Consider the following 23,239-nt stretch of genomic DNA (forward strand, 5'->3'; position numbering starts at 1 on the left):
AATTTACAACTCATTGTATGAGTCCAGCATTATATTGACACCAAAACCTGATAGAAATATCACAAAAGGAGAAATCTACACATCAATTTACCTTATAAATATAGGATACAACAATCCTCAACAAATACTAGCAAATCAAATTCAGCAACACAAAAAAAAAGGATTATACACAGTGATAAAGTGTGATTTATCCAGGAAAGCAAGGTTGCTTAAAACATACTAAAATCAATCAATATCATAAAACATACCAATATTATATGATTATCTCACAGATTCTGAAAAAAACATTTGACAAAATCTAACACCCTTTCACAATAAAAATAATAAATAAACGAGGGATAGACGGGAATATACTCAACCTGATAACATACATCTACAATAGACCAACAGTTACCATCATAATTAATAGTGAAAGACTGAAAGCTCTCCTCCAAGTATCAAAAGCAAGACAAATGTCCACTTTTGACACTTCTAGTCATCCTTACACTATAGGTTCTAGCAAGGGCAACTAAGGAAAAAAAATGCATCCATTAGTCATTAGGGAACGCAAACTAAAATTGCAAAGAGCTGATACTTCATCCTCACTAGGATCGCTGAAATTTTAAGAAGATAAAAAATACAAGTGTTGACAAGGATGTGGAGAAATTAGAATTCTCATACATTGCTGACATAATTGTAAAATTATGTTGTCATTTGGAAAAAACATTTAACAACTCTTCAAAGAATTACATATATAGTTACCGTATGAGCCAGTAATACTAGTTTTAGGTATGTACCCAAGAGAAATGAAAACAAATTTCAAACAATCTCTAAAAAAATGTGATTGACAGGGACTGGGGGGTCAGAAGAGAAAAGGAGAGTGACTACTAAAGAGTATGAGGTTTCTTTTTTGGAGCAATGCAAGTGTTCTGGAGTTAGAGGGTTGTGATGGTTGTGCACCTCTGCATATATGTTAAATGCCAAAGAACTGTACACTTTAAAAAAGACAGATATTATATTTTGTGAATTACATCTCAATAAAAAACTAATAAACTACATAAATATACTAAATACACCAAGTAAAAGGCAGAAACTGTTAGATGGAGTTAAAAAATAACTCAGCTACATGCTGCCTGCACTAATGTACTTTAAATGAAAATACATAAGAAGGCTGAAAGTAAAAGATGGAAAAATGATATACAGGCTAATTATAAGTATAAAAAAGCAAAGCTTATGAATATCAGACAAATTATACTTCAATACAAAGTATATTACAAGAGATAAGGGAGACCACTTCATGATTTATCAAGAGCAAAAACAAATCCAAAATGTGCATAAACCCAATTATAGAACACAACAATTCATGAAGCAAAAATTGACATAATTAACAGAAGGAATAGGGTAATACAATTAAAGGTGATATATTTAACACGTCATTCTCAGTAATTGATAGAATAAGTGTACAAAATTATAAAGGAGGGAGAAAACCTTGATTATGAAATCTATCAATTTAACAAAATTGCTTACAAAACATTGTGCTCAATAACATATTCTTGTCAAGCTCACAAGGAACATTCTCCAAGAGAGACCACATGCTTGATTATACAAGTAACAATAAATTTCAAAAGGATATAAACTTACAGATTATGCTATTTGATGAAAATGGAAAAATACAAATGAATCAAAACAAGATATATAGAAAATGACAAATATTTGGAGTTAAATAACACACCTCTAAATAAACCATAAGCCATAAAGAAGTCAGAAGAAGATTTAACAAAAATAAATAAATGGGACTCCATCAAGCTTAAAAGCTCTTACACAAAGAAGGAAACTATCAACAAAATGAAAAGGTCACCTACTGAATGGGAGAAGATATTTGCAAACTATATATCCAATAAGCAGTTAATATCCAAAATACATAACTCATTTTGCTCAACATCAAAAAAAAAAAAACCTGATTAAAAAATGGGCAGAGGCCCTGAATAGACATTTTTTCCAAAGAAGACATACAGATGGCCAAAAGGCACATGAAAAAATGCTCAGCATCAAAAATCGTCAGGGAAATACAAATCAAAACCACAATGAGATATCACTTCACACCTGTCAGAATAGCTATTATCAAAAAAACAACAAATAACAAGTGCTGGCAAGGATGAGGAGAGAAGGGAACCCTCATGCACTGTTGGTGGGAATGCAAATTGGAGCAGCCACTATGAAAAATAATATAGACATTCATCAAAAAGTTAAAAATAAAACTGTCAGATGATCCAGTCATTCCACTCCTGGGTAGTTATCTGAAGAAAACAAAAACACTATTAGAAAAGACATATGCACCCCTATGTTCTTGGCTCTTTACAATAGCCAAGATATTGGAAGCAACCTCAATGCTTATCAATAGATGAATGGATAAAGGAGAGGTGGTGTATATACAAACACACAATGGAATATTAGCAATAAAAAAAAGAATGAAATCTTGTCATTTGCAGCAACATGGATGGACGTGAGTGTATTATGCTATGAAATAAGTGAAACAGAAAATACAAATACTGAATGATTTCACTCATATGTGGAATCTAAAAATGAAAACAAATGAACAAAAATAACAAAACAAAAACAGTTATAGACACAGAGAACAAACTGGTGGTTGCCAGAGGGGAGGTAGTGGAGAGAGGAAAGAAGATGAGGTGAGGGGGATTAAGAAGCATAAACGTCCAATTGTGAAATAAATGAGTCACAGGTATAAAATGTACAGTGAGGGGAATATAGTCAATAACAATGTAATATTTTTGTTTGGTGACATAGAACTAGACTTATCATGGTGATCATTTTGAAGTGTATAGAACTTCTGAATCACTATGTTGTATAATAGGAACTAACATAGTGTTGATAATAGGGATCCAACTTGTTGTTACCAGAGGTGGATGTAGGGAGAGTGGGAATTGGATGAAGGCGAAAAAAAGATACAAACTTCCAGCAACCGGGGGAACCATTGGCCTAGTGGTCTCCGGGGTAGTCCACCAGAGAGGAGGACGAGGTCTGAGCATGAGTATGGCAGAAGGGGACACCCTGATATCAGTGGATTTTGAAGTTTTTGGGAAAGTACAAGGTGACTTTTTCCGCAAGTACACTCAGGCTGAGAGTAAAAAGCTCAGATTAGTAGGCTGGTTCCAGAACACTGACCAGGGCACAGTACAAGGACAATTGCAAGGCCCCACCTCCAAAGTACATCATATGCAGGAATGGCTTGAGACAAGAGGAAGTCCCAAATCGCACACTGACAGAGCAAGCTTCAACAATGAAAAGTCATCTTAAAGTTGGATTTCTCAGATTTCTAAATTGTGAAATAACAGCCTGAATTTAAATTTTCCAAGATACTCAGTGGTTTTGTTTTTTTTAATTTTTAATAGAGATAGAAATATTCTGTGTTCAATATTAGAATTTGTCAGTAAGTTATTTTAGTATCAGATATTTGAGAGTTACTGTATATTATGTGTATGATGGAAGGATTACAACTGTACACAATTCTAATCAATAAAAACACAGAACCTTCCGTGTAGGTTAAAAAGAAATACAAACTTCCAGTTACAAGATGAATAAGTACCAGGGATGTAATGTACAACATGATAAATATAATTAACACTCTGGTATGTTATATATCAAAGTTGTTAAGAGACTCAATCCTAAGAGTTCTCATCACAAGGAAATTGTTTTCTTTTTCTTTAGTTTTGAATCTATATGCGATGATGGGTAGTCACTAAACTTATTGTGATAATCATTTCGTAGACGTATGTAAGTCAAATCATTATGCTGAGCTTATACACTGCAGTACATCAGTGATATCTCAATAAACCTGGAAGGAAAATCACAGAGAATTAACAACACATTGAATTGAAATATAAGGAAAACACAATATTTCAAAAAGTATGGAATGCAGCTAAAGCTATGTTTAGAGAGAAATTTATGGTTTAACTGTATATACAATTGACCCTTGAACAACATGGGATTGGGGGTCTGAAAATCCACAGATAACTATAGTTGGCCCTCCATATCCATGGTCCTGTATCTATGGATTCAACCAACCATGTATTGTGTAGTACTGTAGTAAGTATTTATTGAAAAAGCATCTGTGTATAAGTGGACCCATGCAGTTAAAACCTCTGTCATTCAAGGGTCCACTGTATTACAGAAAGTGCCCAAAAGCAGTGATTTAAATTTCCACATCAAGAAGATAGAAAAAAGAGAAAATTAAACTTCAGGAATGTTGACTAAAAAACAAAAAATACAGTTAAGAAAAGACATTTTAAAAGGGAAAAAAAAGACAAATGAAGAATATTTTTTTTTACTATAAATGAAAATGGTAGAGTTTATTTTATTTTTTTAATTATACATTTATAATTATAATTTAAAATATAATATATAATGTAATTATATATTATAATCTATAATTATAAATTAAAGAAAAAAAAGTAAAGCAAAAGATAAAGCGAAGAACAGAAGAGAGAAGACACAGTGGGACAGAAATTATTTTAACAGCAGAATTCTCATTGGATTGAACAGATTCCAGAAGAAAATGAAGTAAACTCTTCTAAGTTTTTATGGAAAATAATTATCAATCTAAAATGGTATAGTAGCTAAGATATCACTTAAAAGTAATGGCAAAATAAATTTTACCATCTGCATCTTTCATTGATAGAAAAACTTATGTATTCTGTTCAGTAGAAATGTTATTAAAACCACAAATGCAAAGTACATTATGCCAGAAAACACAAAATTTAATTATAGTTCCAGTTCTTATAAGAATGACAGGAAGCCACCTTTCTTAGGTCATAGGGAGAGAGTGACTGTCTGAACCTGAAGACACAGTGACTCTGTGGAGTGAGTCTCCTGACCAGAGCTGTTACTTTGGTAAAAGACTAAGCTAGGGAGGAGGGAGGAGACTGGAAAATAAATATCCTGATATCAATTTCCTCACTTTAAACTGAAGGGCGAAGAAACCTATTAATGGAGTGCATATATTTCAGTCTCTAGGGACAAATAAGGGGTGAAAATGGTGGAAAGTAGATCAGGAATGACAAACAAAAATAGCTTATCTCCTAAGACCACAGACGTGTTTTCAATATCCGGTTCTAGTATTATGTATTTAATAACATCTGTTACTCAAGCCCATTTTGAACATGTGTTTGTACAGTTCCATGTATTAAACGGTAAGAAAATGTCTGAAGAGTTGGGGAAATCCAAGAGAACATTAAAAAATGGGAAATGCATATGAAACAATTTTCAACTTCTTCTACTGCAACTTATACTTGTAAATAAATTGTTTTTAACAAACTTAATCAGTTATACATATACATATGTTTCCATATCCCCTCCCTTTTGCGTCTCCCTCCCACCCTCCCTATCCCACCCCTCCAGGTGGTCACAAAGCACCGAGCTGATCTCCCTGTGCTATGCGGCTGCTTCCCACTAGCTATCTACCTTACGTTTGGTAGTATATATATGTCCATGCCGCTCTTTCACTTTGTCACAGCTTACCCTTCCCCCTCCCCATATCCTCAAGTCCATTCTCTAGTAGGTCTGTGTCTTTATTCCTGTCTTACCCATATGTTCGTCATGACATTTTTTTTCTTAAATTCCATATATATGTGTTAGCATACAGTATTTGTCTTTCTCTTTCTGACTTACTTCACTCTGTATGACAGACTCTAGGTCTAACCACCTCATTACAAATAGTTCAATTTCATTTCTTTTTATGGCTGAGTAATATTCCATTGTATATATGTGCCACATCTTCTTTATCCATTCATCCGATGATGGACACTTAGGTTGTTTCCATCTCTGGGCTATTGTAAATAGGGCTGCTATGAATATTTTGGTACATGTCTCTTTTTGAATTATGGTTTTCGCAGGGTATATGCCCAGTAGTGGGATTGCTGGGTCATATGGTAGTTCTATTTGTAGTTTTTTAAGGAACCTCCATACTGTTCTCCATAGCGGCTGTACCAATTCACATTCCCACCAGCAGTGCAAGAGTGTTCCCTTTTCTCCACACCCTCTCCAGCATTTATAGTTTCTAGATTTTTTGATGATGGCCATTCTGACTGGTGTGAGATGATATCTCATTGTAGTTTTGATTTGCATTTCTCTAATGAGTAAAGATGTTGGGCATCCTTTCATGTGTTTGTCTGTATATCTTCTGTGGAGAAATGTCTATTTAGGTCTTCTGCCCATTTTTGGATTGGGTTGTTTGTTTTTTTGTTATTGAGCAGCATGAGCTGCTTATAAATTTTGGAGATTAATCCTTTGTCAGTTGCTTCATTTGCAAATATTTTCTCCCATTCGGAGGGTTCTCTTTTGGTCTTGTTTATGATTTCCTTTGCTGTGCAAAAGCTTTCAAGTTTCATTAGGTCCCATGTGTTTATTTTTGTCTTTATTTCCATTTCTCTAGGAGGTGGGTAAAAAAGGATCTTGCTGTGATTTATGTCATAGAGTGTTCTGCCTATGTTTTCCTCTAAGAGTTTGATAGTGTCTGGCCTTACATTTAGGTCTTTAATCCATTTTGAGCTTATTTTTGTGTATGGTGTTAGGGAGTGATCTAATCTCATACTTTTACATGTCCCTGTCCAGTTTTCCCAGCACCACTTATTGAAGAGACCGTCCTTTCTCCACTGTACATTCCTGCCTCCTTTATCAAAGATAAGGTGACCATATGTCCGTGGGTTTAACTCTGGGCTTTCTATCCTGTTCCATTGATCTATCTTTCTGTTTTTGTGCCAGTACCATACTGTCTTGATTACTGTAGCTTTGTAGTATAGTCTGAAGTCAGGGAGCCTGATTCCTCCAGCTACATTTTTCGTTCTCAAGATTGCTTTGGCTATTCGGGGTCTTTTGTGTTTCCATACAAATTGTGAATTTTTTTGTTCTAGTTCTGTGAAAAATGCCAGTGGTAGTTTGATAGGGATTGCATTGAATCTGTAGAATGCTTTGGGTAGTAGAGTCATTTTCACAATGTTGATTCTTCCAATCCAAGAAAATGGTACATCTCTCCATCTATTTGTATCATCTTTAATTTCTTTCATCAGTGTCTTATAATTTTCTGCATACAAGTCTTTTGTCTCTTTAGGTAGGTTTATTCCTAGATATTTTATTCTTTTTGTTGCAATGGTAAATGGGAGTGTTTTCTTGATTTCACTTTCAGATTTTGCATCGTTAGTATATAGGAATGCCAGAGATTTCTGTGCATTAATTTTGTATCCTGCAACTTTACCAAATTCATTGATTAGCTCTAGTAGTTTTCTGGTAGCATCTTTAGGATTATCTATGTATAGTATCATGTCATCTGCAAACAGTGACAGCTTTACTTCTTCTTTTCCAAGTTGGATTCATTTTATTTCCTTTTCTTCTCTGATTGCTGTGGCTAAAACTTCCAAAACTAGGTTGAATAAGAGTGGTGAGAGTGGGCAACCTTGTCTTGTTCCTGATCTTAGTGGAAATGGTTTCAGTTTTTCACCATTGAGGACGATGCTGGATGTGGGTTTGTCATATATGGCCTTTATTATGTTGAGGAAAGTTCCCTCTATGCCTACTTTCTGCAGGGTTTTTATCATAAATGGGTGTTGAATTTTGTCGAAAGCTTTCTCTGCATCTATTGAGATGATCATATGGTTTTTCTCCTTCAATTTATTATATGGTGTATCAAGTTGATTGATTTGTGTATATTGAAGAATCCTTGCATTCCTGGAGTAAACCCCACTTGATCATGGTGTATGATCCTTTTAATGAGCTGTTGGATTCTGTTTGCTAGTATTTTGTTGAGGATTTTTGCATCTATGTTCATCAGTGATATTGGCCTGTAGTTTTCTTTCTTTGTGACATCCTTGTCTGGTTTTGGTATCAAGGTGATGGTGGCCTCGTAGAATGAGTTTGGGAGTGTTCCTCCCTCTGCTATACTTTGGAAGAGTTTCAGAAGGATAGGTGTTAGCTCTTCTCTAAATGCTTGATAGAATTCGCCTGTGAAGCCATCTGGTCCTGGGCTTTTGTTTGTTGGAAGATTTTTTATCACAGTTTCAATTTCAGTGCTTGTGATTGGTCTGTTCATATTTTCTATTTCTTCCTGGTTCAGTCTCGGCAGGTTGTGCATTTCTGAGAATTTGTCCATTTCTTCCAGGTTGTCCATTTTATTGGCATAGAGTTGCTTATAGTAATCTCTCATGATCTTTTGTATTTCTGCAGTGTCAGTTGTTACTTCTCCTTTTTCATTTCTATTTCTATTGATTTGAGTCTTCTCCCTTTTTTTCTTGATGAGTCTGGCTAATGGTTTATCAATTTTGTTTATCTTCTCAGAGAACCAGCTTTTAGTTTTATTGATCTTTGCTATTGTTTCCTTCATTTCTTTTTCATTTATTTCTGATCTGATCTTTATGATTTCTTTCCTTCTGCTAACTTTGGGATGTTTTTGTTCTTCTTTCTCTAATTGCTTTAGGTGCAAGGTTAGGTTGTTTATTCGAGATGTTTCCTGTTTCTTAAGGTGGGATTGTATTGCTATAAACTTCCCTCGTAGAATTGCTTTTGCTGCATCCCATAGGTTTTGGGTCATCGTGTCTCCATTGTCATTTGTTTCTAGGTATTTTTTAATTTCCTCTTTGATTTCTTCAGTGATCACTTCGTTATTAAGTAGTGTATTGTTTAGCCTCCATGTGTTTGTATTTTTTACAGCTCTTTTCCTGTAATTGATATCTAGTCTCATAGCATTGTGGTCGGAAAAGATACTTGATGCAATTTCAATTTTCTTAAATTTACCAAGGCTTGATTTGTGACCCAAGATATGATCTATCCTGGAGAATGTTCCATGAGCACTTGAGAAAAATGTATATTCTGTTGTTTTTGGATGGAATGTCCTATAAATATCAATTAAGTCCATCTTGTTTAATGTATCATTTAAAGCTTGTGTTTCCTTATTTATTTTCATTTTGGATGATCTGTCCATTGGTGAAAGTGGGGTGTTAAAGTCCCCTACTATGATTGTGTTACTGTCAATTTCTCCTTTTATGGCTGTTAGTATTTGCCTTATGTATTGAGGTGATCCTATGTTTGGTGCATAAATATTTACAATTGTTATATCTTCTTCTTGGATCGATCCCTTGATCATTATGTAGTGTCCTTCTTTGTCTCTTCTAGTAGTCTTTATTTTAAAGTCTATTTTGTCTGATATGAGAATTGCTACTCCAGCTTTCTTTTGGTTTCCATTTGCATGGGATTTCTTTTTCCATCCCCTTACTTTCAGTCTGTATGTGTCTCTAGGTCTGTAGTGGGTCTCTTGTAGACAGCATATGTATGGGTCTTGTTTTTGTATCCATTCAGCCAATCTGTATCTTTTGGTGGGAGCATTTAGTCCATTTATATTTAAGGTAATTATCGATATGTATGTTCCTATTCCCATTTTCTTAATTGTTTTGGGTTCGTTATTGTAGGTATATTCCTTCTGTTGTGTTTCTTGCCTAGAGAAGTTCCTTTAGCATTTGTTGTAAAGCTGGTTTGGTGGTGCTGAACTCTCTCAGCTTTTGCTTGTCTGTAAACGTTTTAATTTCTCCATCAAATCTGAATGAGATCCTTGCTGGGTAGAGTAATCTTGGTTGCAGGTTTTTCTCCTTCATCACTTTAATTATGTCCTGCCACTCCCTTCTGGCTTGTAGAGTTTCTGCTGAGAGATCAGCTGTTATCCTGATGGGGATTCCCTTGTGTGTTATTTGTTGTTTTTGCCTTGCTGCTTTTAATATGATTTCTTTGTGTTTAATTTTTGACAGTTTGATTAATATGTGTCTTGGCATATTTCTCCTTGGATTTATTCTCTATGGGACTCTCTGTGCCTCCTGGACTTGATGAACTATTTCCTTTCCCATATTAGGGAAGTTTTCAACTATAATCTCTTCAAATATTTTCTCAGTCCCTTTCTTTTTCTCTTCTTCTTCTGGAACGCCTATAATTCGAATGTTGGTGCATTTAGTGTTGTCCCAGGGGTCTCTGAGACTGTCCTCTGTTCTTTTCATTCTTTTTTCTTTATTTTGCTCTGCAGCAGTTATTTCCACTATTTTATCTTCCACCTCACTTATCCGTTCTTCTGCCTCAGTTATTCTGCTATTGATCCCATCTAGAGTATTTTTTATTTCATGTATTGTGTTTTTAATCGATGCTTGATTCAACTTTAGTTCTTCTAGGTCCTTGTTAATTGTTTCTTGCATTTTTTCTATTCTGTTTCCAAGAATTAGGATCGTGGAAATAGAAATTTGGCTCATCTTTACCATCATTATTCTGAATTCTTTTTCAGGTAGACTGCCTATTACCTCTTCATTTGTTAGATCTTGTGGGTTTTTACCTTGCTCCTTCTCCTGCTGTGTGTTTTTCTGTCTTCTCATTTTGCTTATGTTACTGTGTTTGGGGTCTCCTTTTTGCAGACTGCAGGTTCGTAGTTCCTGTTGTTTTTGGTGTCTGTCCCCAGTGGCTAAGGTTGGTTTAGTGGGCTGTGTAGGCCTCCTGGTGGAGGGGACTAGTGCCTGTGTTCTGGTGGATGAGGCTGGATCTTGTCTTTCTGGTGGGCAGATCCACGTCTGGTGGTGTGTTTTGGGGTGTCTGCGGACTTTTTATGATTTTAGGCCACCTCTCTGCTAATGGGTGGCGTTGTGTTCCTGTCTTGCTAGTTGTTTGGCATAGGGTGTCCAGCACTGTAGCTTGCTGGTCGTTGAGTGAAGCTGGGTGCTGGTGTTGAGATGGACATCTCTGGAAGATTTTTGCCGTTTGATATTATGTGGAGCTGGGAGGTCTCTTGTGGACCAGTGTCCTGAAGTTGGCTCTCCCACCTCAGAGGCACAGCACTGACTCCTGGCTCCTCAATTTGGGATGATTTGTTGTCTATTCATGTATTCCACAGATGCAGGGTACATCAAGTTGATTGTGGAGCTTTAATCCGCTGCTTCTGAGGCTGCTGGGAGAGGTTTCCCTTTCTCTTCTTTGTTCTCAGAGCTCCTGGGTCTCAGCTTTGAATTTGGCCCCGCCTCTGCGTGTAGGTCGCCGGAGGGCGTCTGCTCTTCGCTCAGACAGGACAGGGTTAAAGGAGCAGCCTCTTCGGGGACTCTGGTTCACTCAGGCAGGGCGGGAGGGAGGGGCACGGAGTGCGGGGCGAGCCTGCAGCGGCAGAGGTCGGCGTGACGTTGCACCAGCCTGAGGCGCGCCGTTTGTTCTCCCAGGGAAGCCGCCCCTGGATCCCGGGACCCCAGCAGTGGCGGGCTGCACAGGCTCCCAGAAGGGCGGTGTGGGCAGTGACCTGCGCTCGCACACAGGCTTCTTGGCGGCGGCAGCAGCAGCCCCAGCGTCCCACGCCTGTCACTGGGCTCCGCGTTTTCAGTCGCTGCTAGTGTTGGAGGGTCTCCTGCAGAGGTGGGCAGCGGCTGTGGCTCACTGTTGGGACAAGGACATTCGCAGCAGAGGTTCTGGGAAGTACTCCTTGGCGTGAGCCTTCCCAGAGTACCATGAAGAATATTTTAAGAGTCAAAATTTAGTTATTACAAAAAGTTCTTAAATTTACAAAATCCTAGCAAGACAAAAACATAAAATTTTTAAAATAAAGAAAAAGAAATTTCCCAGTATCAGGAATCCCATGACAGATAACACAAGCATTAAAATGTCAATAAGAAAATATATAAAAATAAGTTTCTACCAAAAATGTTAACTCATTTGAAATGGACAAATTTCTTAAAAACACAATTCATCAAAACTGACTAAAAAAAATGGAAAAAAGTTTTTTTTGTTTTTTGGGTTTTTTTTTTAGTTTACATATTTATTTGTTTACATTATTTTTTACATTCATCGACTTTCAAAAAGCATTTGAGTCAACTTACAATAAAACTTCTGGTCCAATAAATAGAAGAGCCAAAATATAAAGAAGAAGGGTTAAAATTACAAAGAAAAGGATGAGAGAAAGAATGCCATTAAATAATCCTGGTTGAATGTTGCTAAAGCAATTAAATATGAAGTTTAGTTTAGAACTTCCCACACAACCAAGTCAGAAAAGGCCACATAAGGAATCTGATATATAGTTAGTCATATTTTAAAGTAATTGTTTTTATAATCTACATCCTTGCCATAAAGAAAACGTTAAGCCAGTATTTCATAAACTCAACAGTTTTGATAGTTTAGACCACATGATTTTTACTGAGGGAGGCCATCCTGCATGTTGTTGGATGTTTACTAGAATTCTTAGCCTATACCACTTTGTGCCAGTAGCATTTTCTTCCAGTCTCTAGACATTCCTAAATTTTACCTGTGGAGCAAAATTATCACCAGTTGAGAACACCTGCTTGAGCCACAGACAATTTCACCAGTGGATGTTTTTAAACATTTAAGGCAATGTTAAACATTTAAGGCAAAAGAAAATACCAACGTGACATAGCTCCTTCCAGAAAATAGAGACTGCTTCCAAATATATTTTATGAAAACAATGTTATTCTGATATTAAACCAAGAAACTGTTAGAGTCCAATACCCCCTTGTAAAAATAAATGGAATATTTGTCATTACATATTAATTAGCAAATCAAATTCAGAATTATATGAAATGAGTAGCATACCATGAGCAAGTGAAGTCTATCACATTAATGAAAAGTTTGTTTTACACTCAAAAACCAAACAATGAAATTAACCACTTTAACATAATTAAGGGGAATAATTATATGGTTATCTCAATGAATGCACAAAAGGCATTCAACAGAAGTCAATGTGCATTCATGATATACTCAACATATTAAAAATAGAAGGAAACTGTCAACCTCATAATCAGTACTTAAACAGGTAAAGCTAACCATCAGACTTTGTCATGAAAGACAAATATACAAATACCTTTCCTGCTAAGACTGAGAAGGTAAGTACATGCATTTTTACTACTTATATTCAGAATTGTATTGAAAGTCTTAGACATTACAATAAAACAAAAGAAAAACAAAAAGAAAAACTATACAGATTAGAAAGAAAGAAGTAAACCTCCCTGTACTCACAGATAATATGTTCATCTCCCTGTAAAATACTAAGGAATCTATGTATATAGACACATAGACACACACACACACACACACACACACAGAGTACACTTCTGGTGAATTTAACAAAGTCAGAGGATTCAAAGACAATATTTAAAAATTGAATGCATTTCTACATACTAGCAACAAACAAAATTAAAACATTTAGCAATACCATTTATGAAAACACCCAAAAGCCTAAATACTTAGGAATTTTTTTTTTATTCATTTATTCTTTTTGCGATATGTGGGCCTCTCAGTGTTGTGGCCTTTCCCGTTGCAGAGCACAGGCTCCAGACATGCAGGCTCAGTGACCATGGCTCATGGGCCCAGCTGCTCTGCAGCACGTGGGATCTTCCCAGACTGGGGCACGAACCCGTGTCCCCTGCATCAGCAGGCAGATTCTCAACCACTGCATCACCAAGGAAGACCAGGAATATTTTTTTTAAAGATATGTGACGTTCTCTTTACTGAAAACTACAAACTACTGCTAATTATTTTTTTTTAGAACAGAACAAAATGAAAGCTCTAGCATATTCATAGATTGGAAGTGTCCACAAAATTATATATATTTTTTTGCTAAAATTTATCTATAGGGTATATGAAATACTAATCAATACCACCATGGGCCTGTTTGTACAAATTGACAAGCTGATTCTAAAAAATATATGGAAATTACCAATGACTTATAATAGTCAAAGTTGTTTGGGAAAAGAGAAACGTAATTGGCAGATTTCCACTATTTGATTTCAGGTCTCAAAAGAAAACTACATTGGTGTAAATACAGACATACAGGTTAAAGAGACAGAATAGAGAGTCAAAAAATAGACCCCACATACTTATATATTATAACTTAAATTTCAACAAAGGTCATAACAAAACTTCATAATTTAATTTAATGAAACACTGTAATTTAATAGGGACATTTCTTCAAAAATTTAAGGAAAAGAAGCTAATGATGTCCAAAATTCTAATAGCAAGATGCCAGCTAAGAAAATGACTCACCTCAAACACATTCTAACTTTTATACAAAAAGAGGAAGGATGACATGGCCTGCAGAAAAGAGAATCCTGAGGGTGGTGTCATGAAAATTATTCCTACACCTTGAGACCTAATTAAGGAACTGCCAGTATTTGCCTGACAGAATTTCAAATTTGCTATGGACCAGTGACTCCCTTGTGTCTCCAATTTTGTCCTTTCTGAATATTTATTAGTTTTCTTATGCCTCTCCCATCATTGTGTATGTGGTGGGCAAATGACATCTTTAGATTTTCACAGAATGGCAGATCAAGAAGAACTATACTGGAGGATATGTGCTTAAGGACCTACACCCAAGGAGCCTCATCTACAGCTGGTCTTGAACTAGATGACAAAATGCTGGGTGTTGAGCTAACACTATAATGGGATGATCCTTGTGGGGACCCTGTGTGGAAATGAGTGTATTTTGTAGGAAAAACATGAATCTCTGGGGTGTCAGTGAGCAGACTGTGATAGGCAGCTATTGTAATTACCCATAATAATTATCATCTCCTGCTGTTTACACACTTATATAATCCCCATTCTAAAGTATGAATGGGACACAGTAACTCCTTCTAATTAGATAAAAGTGATAGGATGTCATTTTGAAAAAATATTTATAAAAAGACATTGGCTTCTGTCATGTGTGTCCATTCTTGTCATGTGCAACTCTTTGTTACTTTCTTTCCTTCTTGGAACCCTGAGGGAAGCAAGCTATCATGCATGAGAATCCCTGGCAAAAAACTGATATTTCCTGCCAGTACACAGCATGGACCTGAGGCCTGCTAACAGATGTGTGAGTGAACTTGGATGTGGATTTTCTGCACACTTTTTCCTTAAGATGATTGCAGCCCCAGCAGACAACTTAATCATAGGCTTATGAAAGATTTTGAATCATAGACACCTAGAGAATCCAAGCCTGAATTCCTGACTTGCAGAAACTATGAGATAATAAATCTTTGTTGTTTTAAGTCACTGAGCACTGGGGAAATAATTAATCCACTGCTGAAGCATAAGGCTATATCTCAAAACAGTATGCTGAATAAAATGAGCCAAATGCAAAAAAGCATATATATTTGTTCCATTTGTATAAAAGTATAGACTAGATAAAACTAAGTTATAGTTAGATAAATCAGATCAGTGGTTATCAGAATGAGGGGTGCAAGTGATTGAGTGCAATGTTTTAATTATCTTGATTGGGATGGTTTACAGAGTTTTCAAATGTCTTCAAAGTATGCACTTATAATATGTCCCTGATATTGCATGTAAGCGTAACTCTTTCTTATTATTAACAATTATAAAAATGTATTAACCATAAAGAATATACTGCAATGGTTACTACGTAAAAACGTAATCATTGATATAGTATCCCTGCCATTGAGCTTACAATCTAAAATGAAATACAACAAGAATGCTGTAAAGCCTACCTAAAAATTTCCTCAACTTACTAATGGTTATTTTGGCAAATGAGTGAGGTAAAACGACCCATCATTTCAGGTGCAATGTTAATAAGGTTTTGAACATGACCCTTTTCACTTATACCCAGACATTGTTCTTAATTATATTAGGCCTGGTAAGAAAAAAGAGTACTTAGAAATTTGGTAAGAACAATGAATTATTTCAAGTTGCCTTGTAGGGCTTAAAGCTTAGAGCTTGAAAATAGAAATTCTACCTTCAAAAGTAAAGGTTTATAATTTTTATACAGCTTACTAGATAAAGAAATGTTCAGATTCTTTTCCATTCTGTATTCTCTTTGTGGGATCTATTTGACTAATCTTCCTTTAAAATGTTCCTTCCAAGATCTTATAAAACTAAATCCAACAATTAATTAATTAGTATCTGGAGACAACTTTGGATTGGTAGAACCCTACTGTCACTCTTTTTCTTACAAACAGTATAGAAACCACATTTATTTTGCAGTTACTATACTCTCTAAATGCCCATGTCCTATTAATGTCATTTTATTGGGTTGGCCAAAGATGTTATGGAACGAACTTTTTGGCCACCCCAATACATGAAAGAATAGACTCTGCTGATGTGAACAAATTAAGGGGAGATAGTCTTGGATTATCCCCATGTGCCCAATGTAATAAGTGTTCTTATAAGAGAAAGAAAGAGGCAGGAGAGTAAAAGAAAACATGTGATGACAGAAGCAAAAGTCAGTGAGAGAGACACAGAGAGAGAAATATTTGAAGATGCTATACTGCTTGGCTTAAAGATTTAGGAATGGGCTACAAGTCAAGGGAAGTAGGCAGCTTCTGGAAGCTTGGAAAGAAACAGATTGTCCCCTGGAGCCTCCAAAAGGAATGCAGCTATGTTGCCACTTAAAGTTTAAGACTTCTGACCTCCAGAACTGTGAGATAATAAATTCATGTTATTTAAGCCACTAAGTTTGTGATAATTTGTTATGGCAGCAGTAGGAAAATTATACAGGTGCCTGCGTCATATATCCTGCTAAAAGACTGACATTTATTTTCTTACAGTAACTCGATGAGGCGATGAGTTAAATACTATTTTTACACCCCTATTTTTTAAATTAACAAACCAAATCAAGTGGCCATTAATTAATTTTTCCCAAGGTTACAAAGCTATTAAGTAAGACAATTTATTTTTGAATCCTTTAACTTCAGAACCTGGACTCTTACACTTTAGCCAAATGACATTATTACATATACACATATATAGTTAATGAAAAGTCTAAATGTCCTAAATTATAGATACATTTTCACATCTTCTGCAATAGTCATACATTAAATATCCAACTTATTTAAGTTTAAACATTAATTATATGTCTCCTCTTGAATGTGAACAATCGAAGTTGATGAATTGTATAATATTTCTATTATATTTTTCTTCTGATATTCTTAATGTATCCTATATTATTTACATAGATCCCATCTATATATACATGATTGGAGAGTACATAAAAGTGATTTCATCTGTCTATTTTATATGTCAGCAGCTATATATTGAACACTTACTAAGCACCAACTAACTTTAATAACTATTAAGGACTAGGCAATATAAAAGTAAGTGCAAATTCAAGGACAAATAAAATGACATTCATGCTTAAGTTCTAGAGCCTACAATACAAGATCAGATCAGGATAAGTCTGAAGAGGTTGGTAGGGGTCAGGTTCCTGAATGACATGTCAAGGAGTTTAAAGGTTTTTATTGAAAAAAGAAAAAAACTCTGAGCAATTATGTTGACCTTGGAAGGGAGGTGTATATATATAGAGAGAGAGCAAATGACAGAAGCAAAATTGAATTTTAGAGTGATAAAGCAATGTAGAATTTGATTTAGAAGGGGCAGACTGCAGAAAGCCTGACAAGTTAAGAGGCTACACACACACACACACACACACACACACACACACACAGGTTCGAGATGCAACACAGGGACACATTAGAGAGACAGTAAATAGGCATTATATTCAAAACATAAAAATGGATTGATTTTATAACATAAGAAAGAAGAGGTAGAGTCATGGGTGGCAATTTGTTTACTAACTTGGAGACTGGGAGGATTATGTATTTTACAGGTGAAAAGTAATGCAGGAGACACTAAAATGTAGGCGATGTTTTTAAAAGAGAAGATACAAATATGATAATAGTTGGGGAAAAATGAGTATTGAGCTATCTGGAAACTCATAAGTAGATCTGGGCAGTAGAGAGATAAATGGCACATCAGAAAATAAAAGATATGGACTGTAAATCTAAAGACTCTCATAGATGGTAATTAAATCCAGAAAACAGGTAAGAGAGCCAAAAACACTTCTAGAAACATCAATATTTTAGGGAAAAGCCAATAAACACTCACCTCCCACACATGTATATTGAAAAGAAAAAAAGAAAGAAAGAAAGAACTTCTTGGATCATTTTGTGGAACCCTTTCTCTACTCAACAAGATCCAGGGTATCAATCACTTGGAGATACTGCTGGTCTTCAAGAATCCTTCCAAAGCCACAAGAGTTTAGGATGGGAGGGAGGTGATGAGAAGCTAAAGCAGACAAATGCCTATATTTCAGAGCCCAAAAGCCAGGGCTCAAAATCCTTGGAATGTCTGGGCACCAAAGTGGTGCTCAGAGCTGAGGCAGCAGATGCTGGGAGACTGGACAGGAGCAACAGTGAATGGGAGAGACCACGAACCAGAAAGGGCAAAGATTCAGACTGGAACAACAGGTAAACTCCCATGACAACCAGGCTGTGAAGATGAAGATGCTTGGAATGGTTACTACACCATCTCTCTGACAAAATTATAGGAAGAGAGTTGAGTTGAAGCAGTCCAGGGACAGGGACAGGATCCTATTATCAGATGAGATATTGATAGATGCACATGCTCTATAGAAGAAAGCTTCATTAAGTGGGGCCCATAGGAATACTACCCATGAAAACTAAGTATGTATTCACAACAACAATAAAAATGAAATACATGAAAAGGCGCCTAGACAAGCACAAGTGAGAAATGAAGTTGAGAAAAACTGCAGATGTACAATCAGATAAGAAAAAGATTATACTGCACACAAACTGATTATAGGAATAAAGGATGTAATTACAAAGATGCTTGCATAACAAAAAGCCATTAAGAATGAACAGACATCTGAAAGAATACCATCTGGAAATTAAAAAAATAGCATAGGAATCAAGTTTTTTAGTGGGTGAATTATCAGTGGATTTGACAACATAGAGGAAACATGCGTGAATTGGAAGGTAAGAGTACGAATACAAAGGGGGACAAAAGCTAATTTTCTTTTCTACCTCCCAAATGCATTCGTACATTCCAGCATAATGTATTTTATTCTACCAGAGTCATTATTTATGCAAAAGGAAGAAGGATCACTGACCACAGTAGGAATTCAGAGAGATGCAAAGCATTGGTAATGGCTTATTTCTTCTTTATTTAAATAATCTGTCCACAGGTACTCAATATTGAAGAAGAAAAGAAAGAAAGGAATGAAATAAAGAGAAATGGATCGAGGCAGGGAGAGAGAAGGGAAGGGGAAAGAGGAAATATTCATACAGGGCACAATGCTAATACTATGCTCAAATTAAAATGGAAGAAAAATGGAGTAACGAACAGCATCACATATTGTCAATGGGCTATTTTAGAAAATGAGTAGATTTAGAACAATCTACTGGGCTATATTTACATTAAGTTAGCCCATAGACTTTTCTTTCATGTAGCCATGACAGGCTGTTACTCTTTTTCTGATTGACACCACATTAAAATATGACAATAAAAGTGGGTGCTTTGGAGTGTGACATCTTTGTAGTATTAAACAATGGAAATATTCCATAGTTTTGATTTTCTCATTTAAAAAGTATAAGTAATAAAAACTAACAGTCAAGATAATCACAGGGATAAAGAGTCATGAGATGTCAGTAAATCACATATTCTAATGCTTAGTAACCAAAAACAAGTCCTTCAAGAGTAGATGCTATTTTTTTTTTTTTTTTTTTTTTTTTGTTACGCGGGCCTCTCACTGTTGTGGCCTCTCCCCTTGCGGAGCACAGGCTCCGGACGCACAGGCTCAGCGGCCATGGCTCACGGGCCCAGCCGCTCCGCGGCATGTGGGATCTTCCCGGACCGGGGCACGAACCCGTGTCCCCTGCATCGGCAGGCGGACTCTCAACCACTGCGCCACCAGGGAAGCCCAAGAGTAGATGCTATTAATAAAATATTATACAACATAACACAGTTATCCCTTGGTATCCACAGGGGATTGGTTCTATGACCTGCCTCGGATACCAAAATCCACAGACCACAAGTTCCATAGTCAGGCCCTCATATCTGTGGATTCCACAGCCCTAAATTCAACCAGCTGTGGATCTTAAACACAGTACACCATCCACAGTTGATTGAATCTTCAACCAAAGATATGGAGGTCCCCGCTGTATATTTATTGGAAAAAAAAACACATATAAGTGGACCCAAGCAGCTCAAACATGAGTTGTTCAAGGGTCAACTGCACTTAAATATTCACATCTCTACACGAGTATTGGAAGAAATGCAAATATTAAATTATAAAAAGGTTTATATGGATATCTTTATTTTCTCTCTTCCTACACAATGCATATTGAAGGTGTGAAAATGAGTAAAGGAAACCTCATTTAAAAAGGAGTAGTGAGGGCTTCCCTGCTGGTGCAGTGGTTGAGAGTTCGCCTGCCGATGCAGGGGGCAAGGGTTTGTGCCCTGGTCTGGGAAGATCCCAACTGCCGCAGAGTGTCTGGGCCCATGAGCCTGTGCGTCCAGAGCCTGTGCTCCGCAGTGGGAGAGGCCACAACAGTAAGAGGACCCCGTACCTCAAAAAAAAAAAAAAGGAGTAGTGAGGTCCCAAGGGGCAACTCTCACCCACACATCACTCACCACAGCTTGCAGACCCCACCAGGAAAAAAGATTTCCCCAAACCCAGAAACAACCAGCTGTCCACTGCCTTTAGCCTATGAAGAACCACTGCAGCCCTCCCCAAGTGCTTTCTTTCCTGTATTAAAGTAACCCCTCTCCTCTGTTCATGGACCAGCCTATGGTTCAACAAAGCCTACTTGTCCTAATTGCAATTCTCTGTTATTCCCAAGTAATACCCTTCTACCTCACTCAAAAAAGATTGATAATACAAATAGCCCTGTATCTATTAAAAGACTGAAGTTGTATTTTAAACTTTTCCAAGAACAAAAACGCCTTCAGGCCCAGAGGGCTTAACTGGTAAATTCAATCAAACGTTAAAAAAATAATAATAATAAGCAATTCTACCTAAACTCTTCCAGAAAATAGAAGAAGATGGACTAAAATACTTTCCAAATCATTCTGTAATTCCGCCTGATTCCAAAATAAGACAAAAATATTACTATAGAAGTACAGGTAAATATCACTCATGAACACAGATAAATTCTAAAGAAATATTAGCAAATCAAATCCAGCAACATATGAAAGGCCAAAACATCATGACCAAGTTGCAAGTATCACAAGGATGCAATGCCAATTTAACATTTTAAAAATGAATGCAATTTACCATATTAAACTAAAAATAAAAATTAAAACACAAACATTTCAATAGACATAAAACAAAACACTAGCAAAATCCAACACTCATTACTGATAAAAGAAAACAAAAAAATAAAAACAAATAAATAAAAAACTACCAGCAACCTAGAAACAGAAGGAAGCATATTAATCTTATAAAGGTCATCTATGAAAAACTTACATCTAACACCTCATGATTAAATTTGAAAGACGGAATATTTCCCCTCCTAACATCAGGAACATGACAAAAGTGTATGCTATCATCAGCTGTTTTTACATTTTACTGAAAGATTTACCCTAGGAAATAAGGTAAAAAATATAAATAAAAGGTCTCTGGATTCGAAAGAAGTAAAATTGTGTGAATTCAGAGATATTATTATTATCTATGTAAAAAATCCTATTGAATCTACAAAAATATTGTTAGAACATAAAAGTCAGTTTAGCCAGATGAAAGGATATAAGATCAACCATCAATTTTATCTCTGTATACGAGTAACCAAAAAACAAAAATTGAAACCAAGAATATTATTTAAATAGTATAAAACTATTATATATAATTAGGAACAAATGTTAAAAAGATATGAAGTACCTGTACATGAATAAGATAAATTAAATATGGCTAAGAAAAAATAAAGAAAACATAATTATAAGGAGAAATAACTGTGTATGGGTCAAAAGACTCAATATTTTAAGATGTCTAGCCTCCAAAATTAATCCATAGGTTTAACATATTGTCATTTAAATGCCCAGTAGGATTAACACTGCCCCATTTCAAGACTAATTATAAAGTTTTTGTACTCAAGACAGTATAGTATTGCACAAAGACAGACAGATACATTATTGAAAAACAATATTGAGACCCTGAATATATACATACATACATGGCCAAATGATTTTCAACAAATATGCAAAGGCAATGCAGGGGAGAATTTATATTCTTTTCAGCAAATGAAGCAGGAGATATTGATATAAATGCACAGTTAAGTAAGCATCCTTCAATAACTCACATATATACACAAATTAACTCAAAATAAACCATAGTACTAACAGTGAAACTAAAAGTGTAAAACTGGAAAAAATATTTAAATACTTTGTGACTTTGAGTTAGGCAAAAAAAAAAAAATGATACAATATCAAAAGCATGATCCATTCAGCGATATATTGATAAACTGCACTTCATCAAAATTTTAAAAATTGTTCTTTGGATAATATTGTTAAGAGAATGAAAAAATAAGTTGTATACCGGGTGAAATTTTGTATAAGTCATATATGTCATAAAGAACTTTTCTCCAGAATATTTAAGAAACTAAATCAATAATAAAAAGCAATCCAATAAAATATGTAAGTAAAATATTTGATGAAACAATTTACCAGAGAAGAAGGAATATAAGCACAAGGTAAAACACTCAACATTATTAGTCATTAGAGAAATTCAACTAAAAGTGTCATGAGATATCACAACATTTTTTTTTATAATAATAATAAAGACTGGCCATGCCAAATGCTGGCAAGGATGTGAAGGAACACTGGGATTCCCGTACACTACTGGTGGGAATGTAAAATGGTACAGTTGCCCATTTCTTAGAAAGATTAACAAACAGCACTCTATGATCCAGGCTTGACACTCCTAAGTATTTTTCCAAGAAGAAGGAAAGCATGTGTTCATATAAAGAGTTGTTCACACATGTTCTTAGCAGTTTATTTGTTATAGCCAAAACCATGAAATAGCTCTAGTCTCTCTCCATTAACAGGTGGGTGGATAAACACACCACATTATATACACACTGTAGAATCATTTGCAGCAAAAAATCAAAATCACAACTATTTATATATGTTACACCATGGATAAATCTCAAAATAATTATTCTGATTAAAAGAAGCCAGACAAAATAGAGCATTTCCTTCATGATGTCATTTATACTAAACACTGGAAAATGCAACTTATCTATGGTAATAGATGGAGCAGGCAGAAAGGATTCTCAACGGCCATGAGGAAATTTGGGGGTGGTGGATATTCTGATCTTTTTGACTATGTATATGTATGACAAACCTTACAAAGTCACATGCTTAACTGAGCTTATTACATGTCACTTACACCTTGATAAAATGCAAAAGAGCAACAAAAATGTCAATGAGGCCATAAATTCCTCATATTTAAGAA

The 23,239-nt window shown here is 35.6% G+C and overlaps 2 protein-coding genes across 2 annotated transcripts in view; one reads left to right on the plus strand and one right to left on the minus strand.

Annotated features, from left to right (window-relative positions):
* CDH18 (cadherin 18) overlaps nt 1-23,239 on the minus strand; it is a gene marked incomplete at both ends in the record, with an annotated part of 320,575 nt that overhangs the window by 246,313 nt on the left and 51,023 nt on the right. The gene's annotated exons all lie outside the window — the stretch shown is intronic.
* Nucleotides 3,010-3,357, plus strand: LOC308617065 (acylphosphatase-1-like). Its single transcript, XM_081233727.1, has one exon. The coding sequence runs from the start codon at nt 3,025-3,027 to the stop codon at nt 3,292-3,294; it is 270 nt and encodes an 89-aa protein (XP_081089853.1). The 5' UTR covers nt 3,010-3,024; the 3' UTR covers nt 3,295-3,357.

This window comes from Mesoplodon bidens (assembly GCF_964165515.1).
Source record: "Mesoplodon bidens genome assembly, chromosome: 4".
NCBI lineage: Eukaryota > Metazoa > Chordata > Mammalia > Artiodactyla > Ziphiidae > Mesoplodon > Mesoplodon bidens.

Excerpts from the sequence above, each read along its gene's own strand:
- LOC308617065 (XM_081233727.1), top strand. The coding sequence starts at position 3,025 with ATGAGTATGGCAGAAGGGGACACCCTGATATCAGTGGATTTTGAAGTT.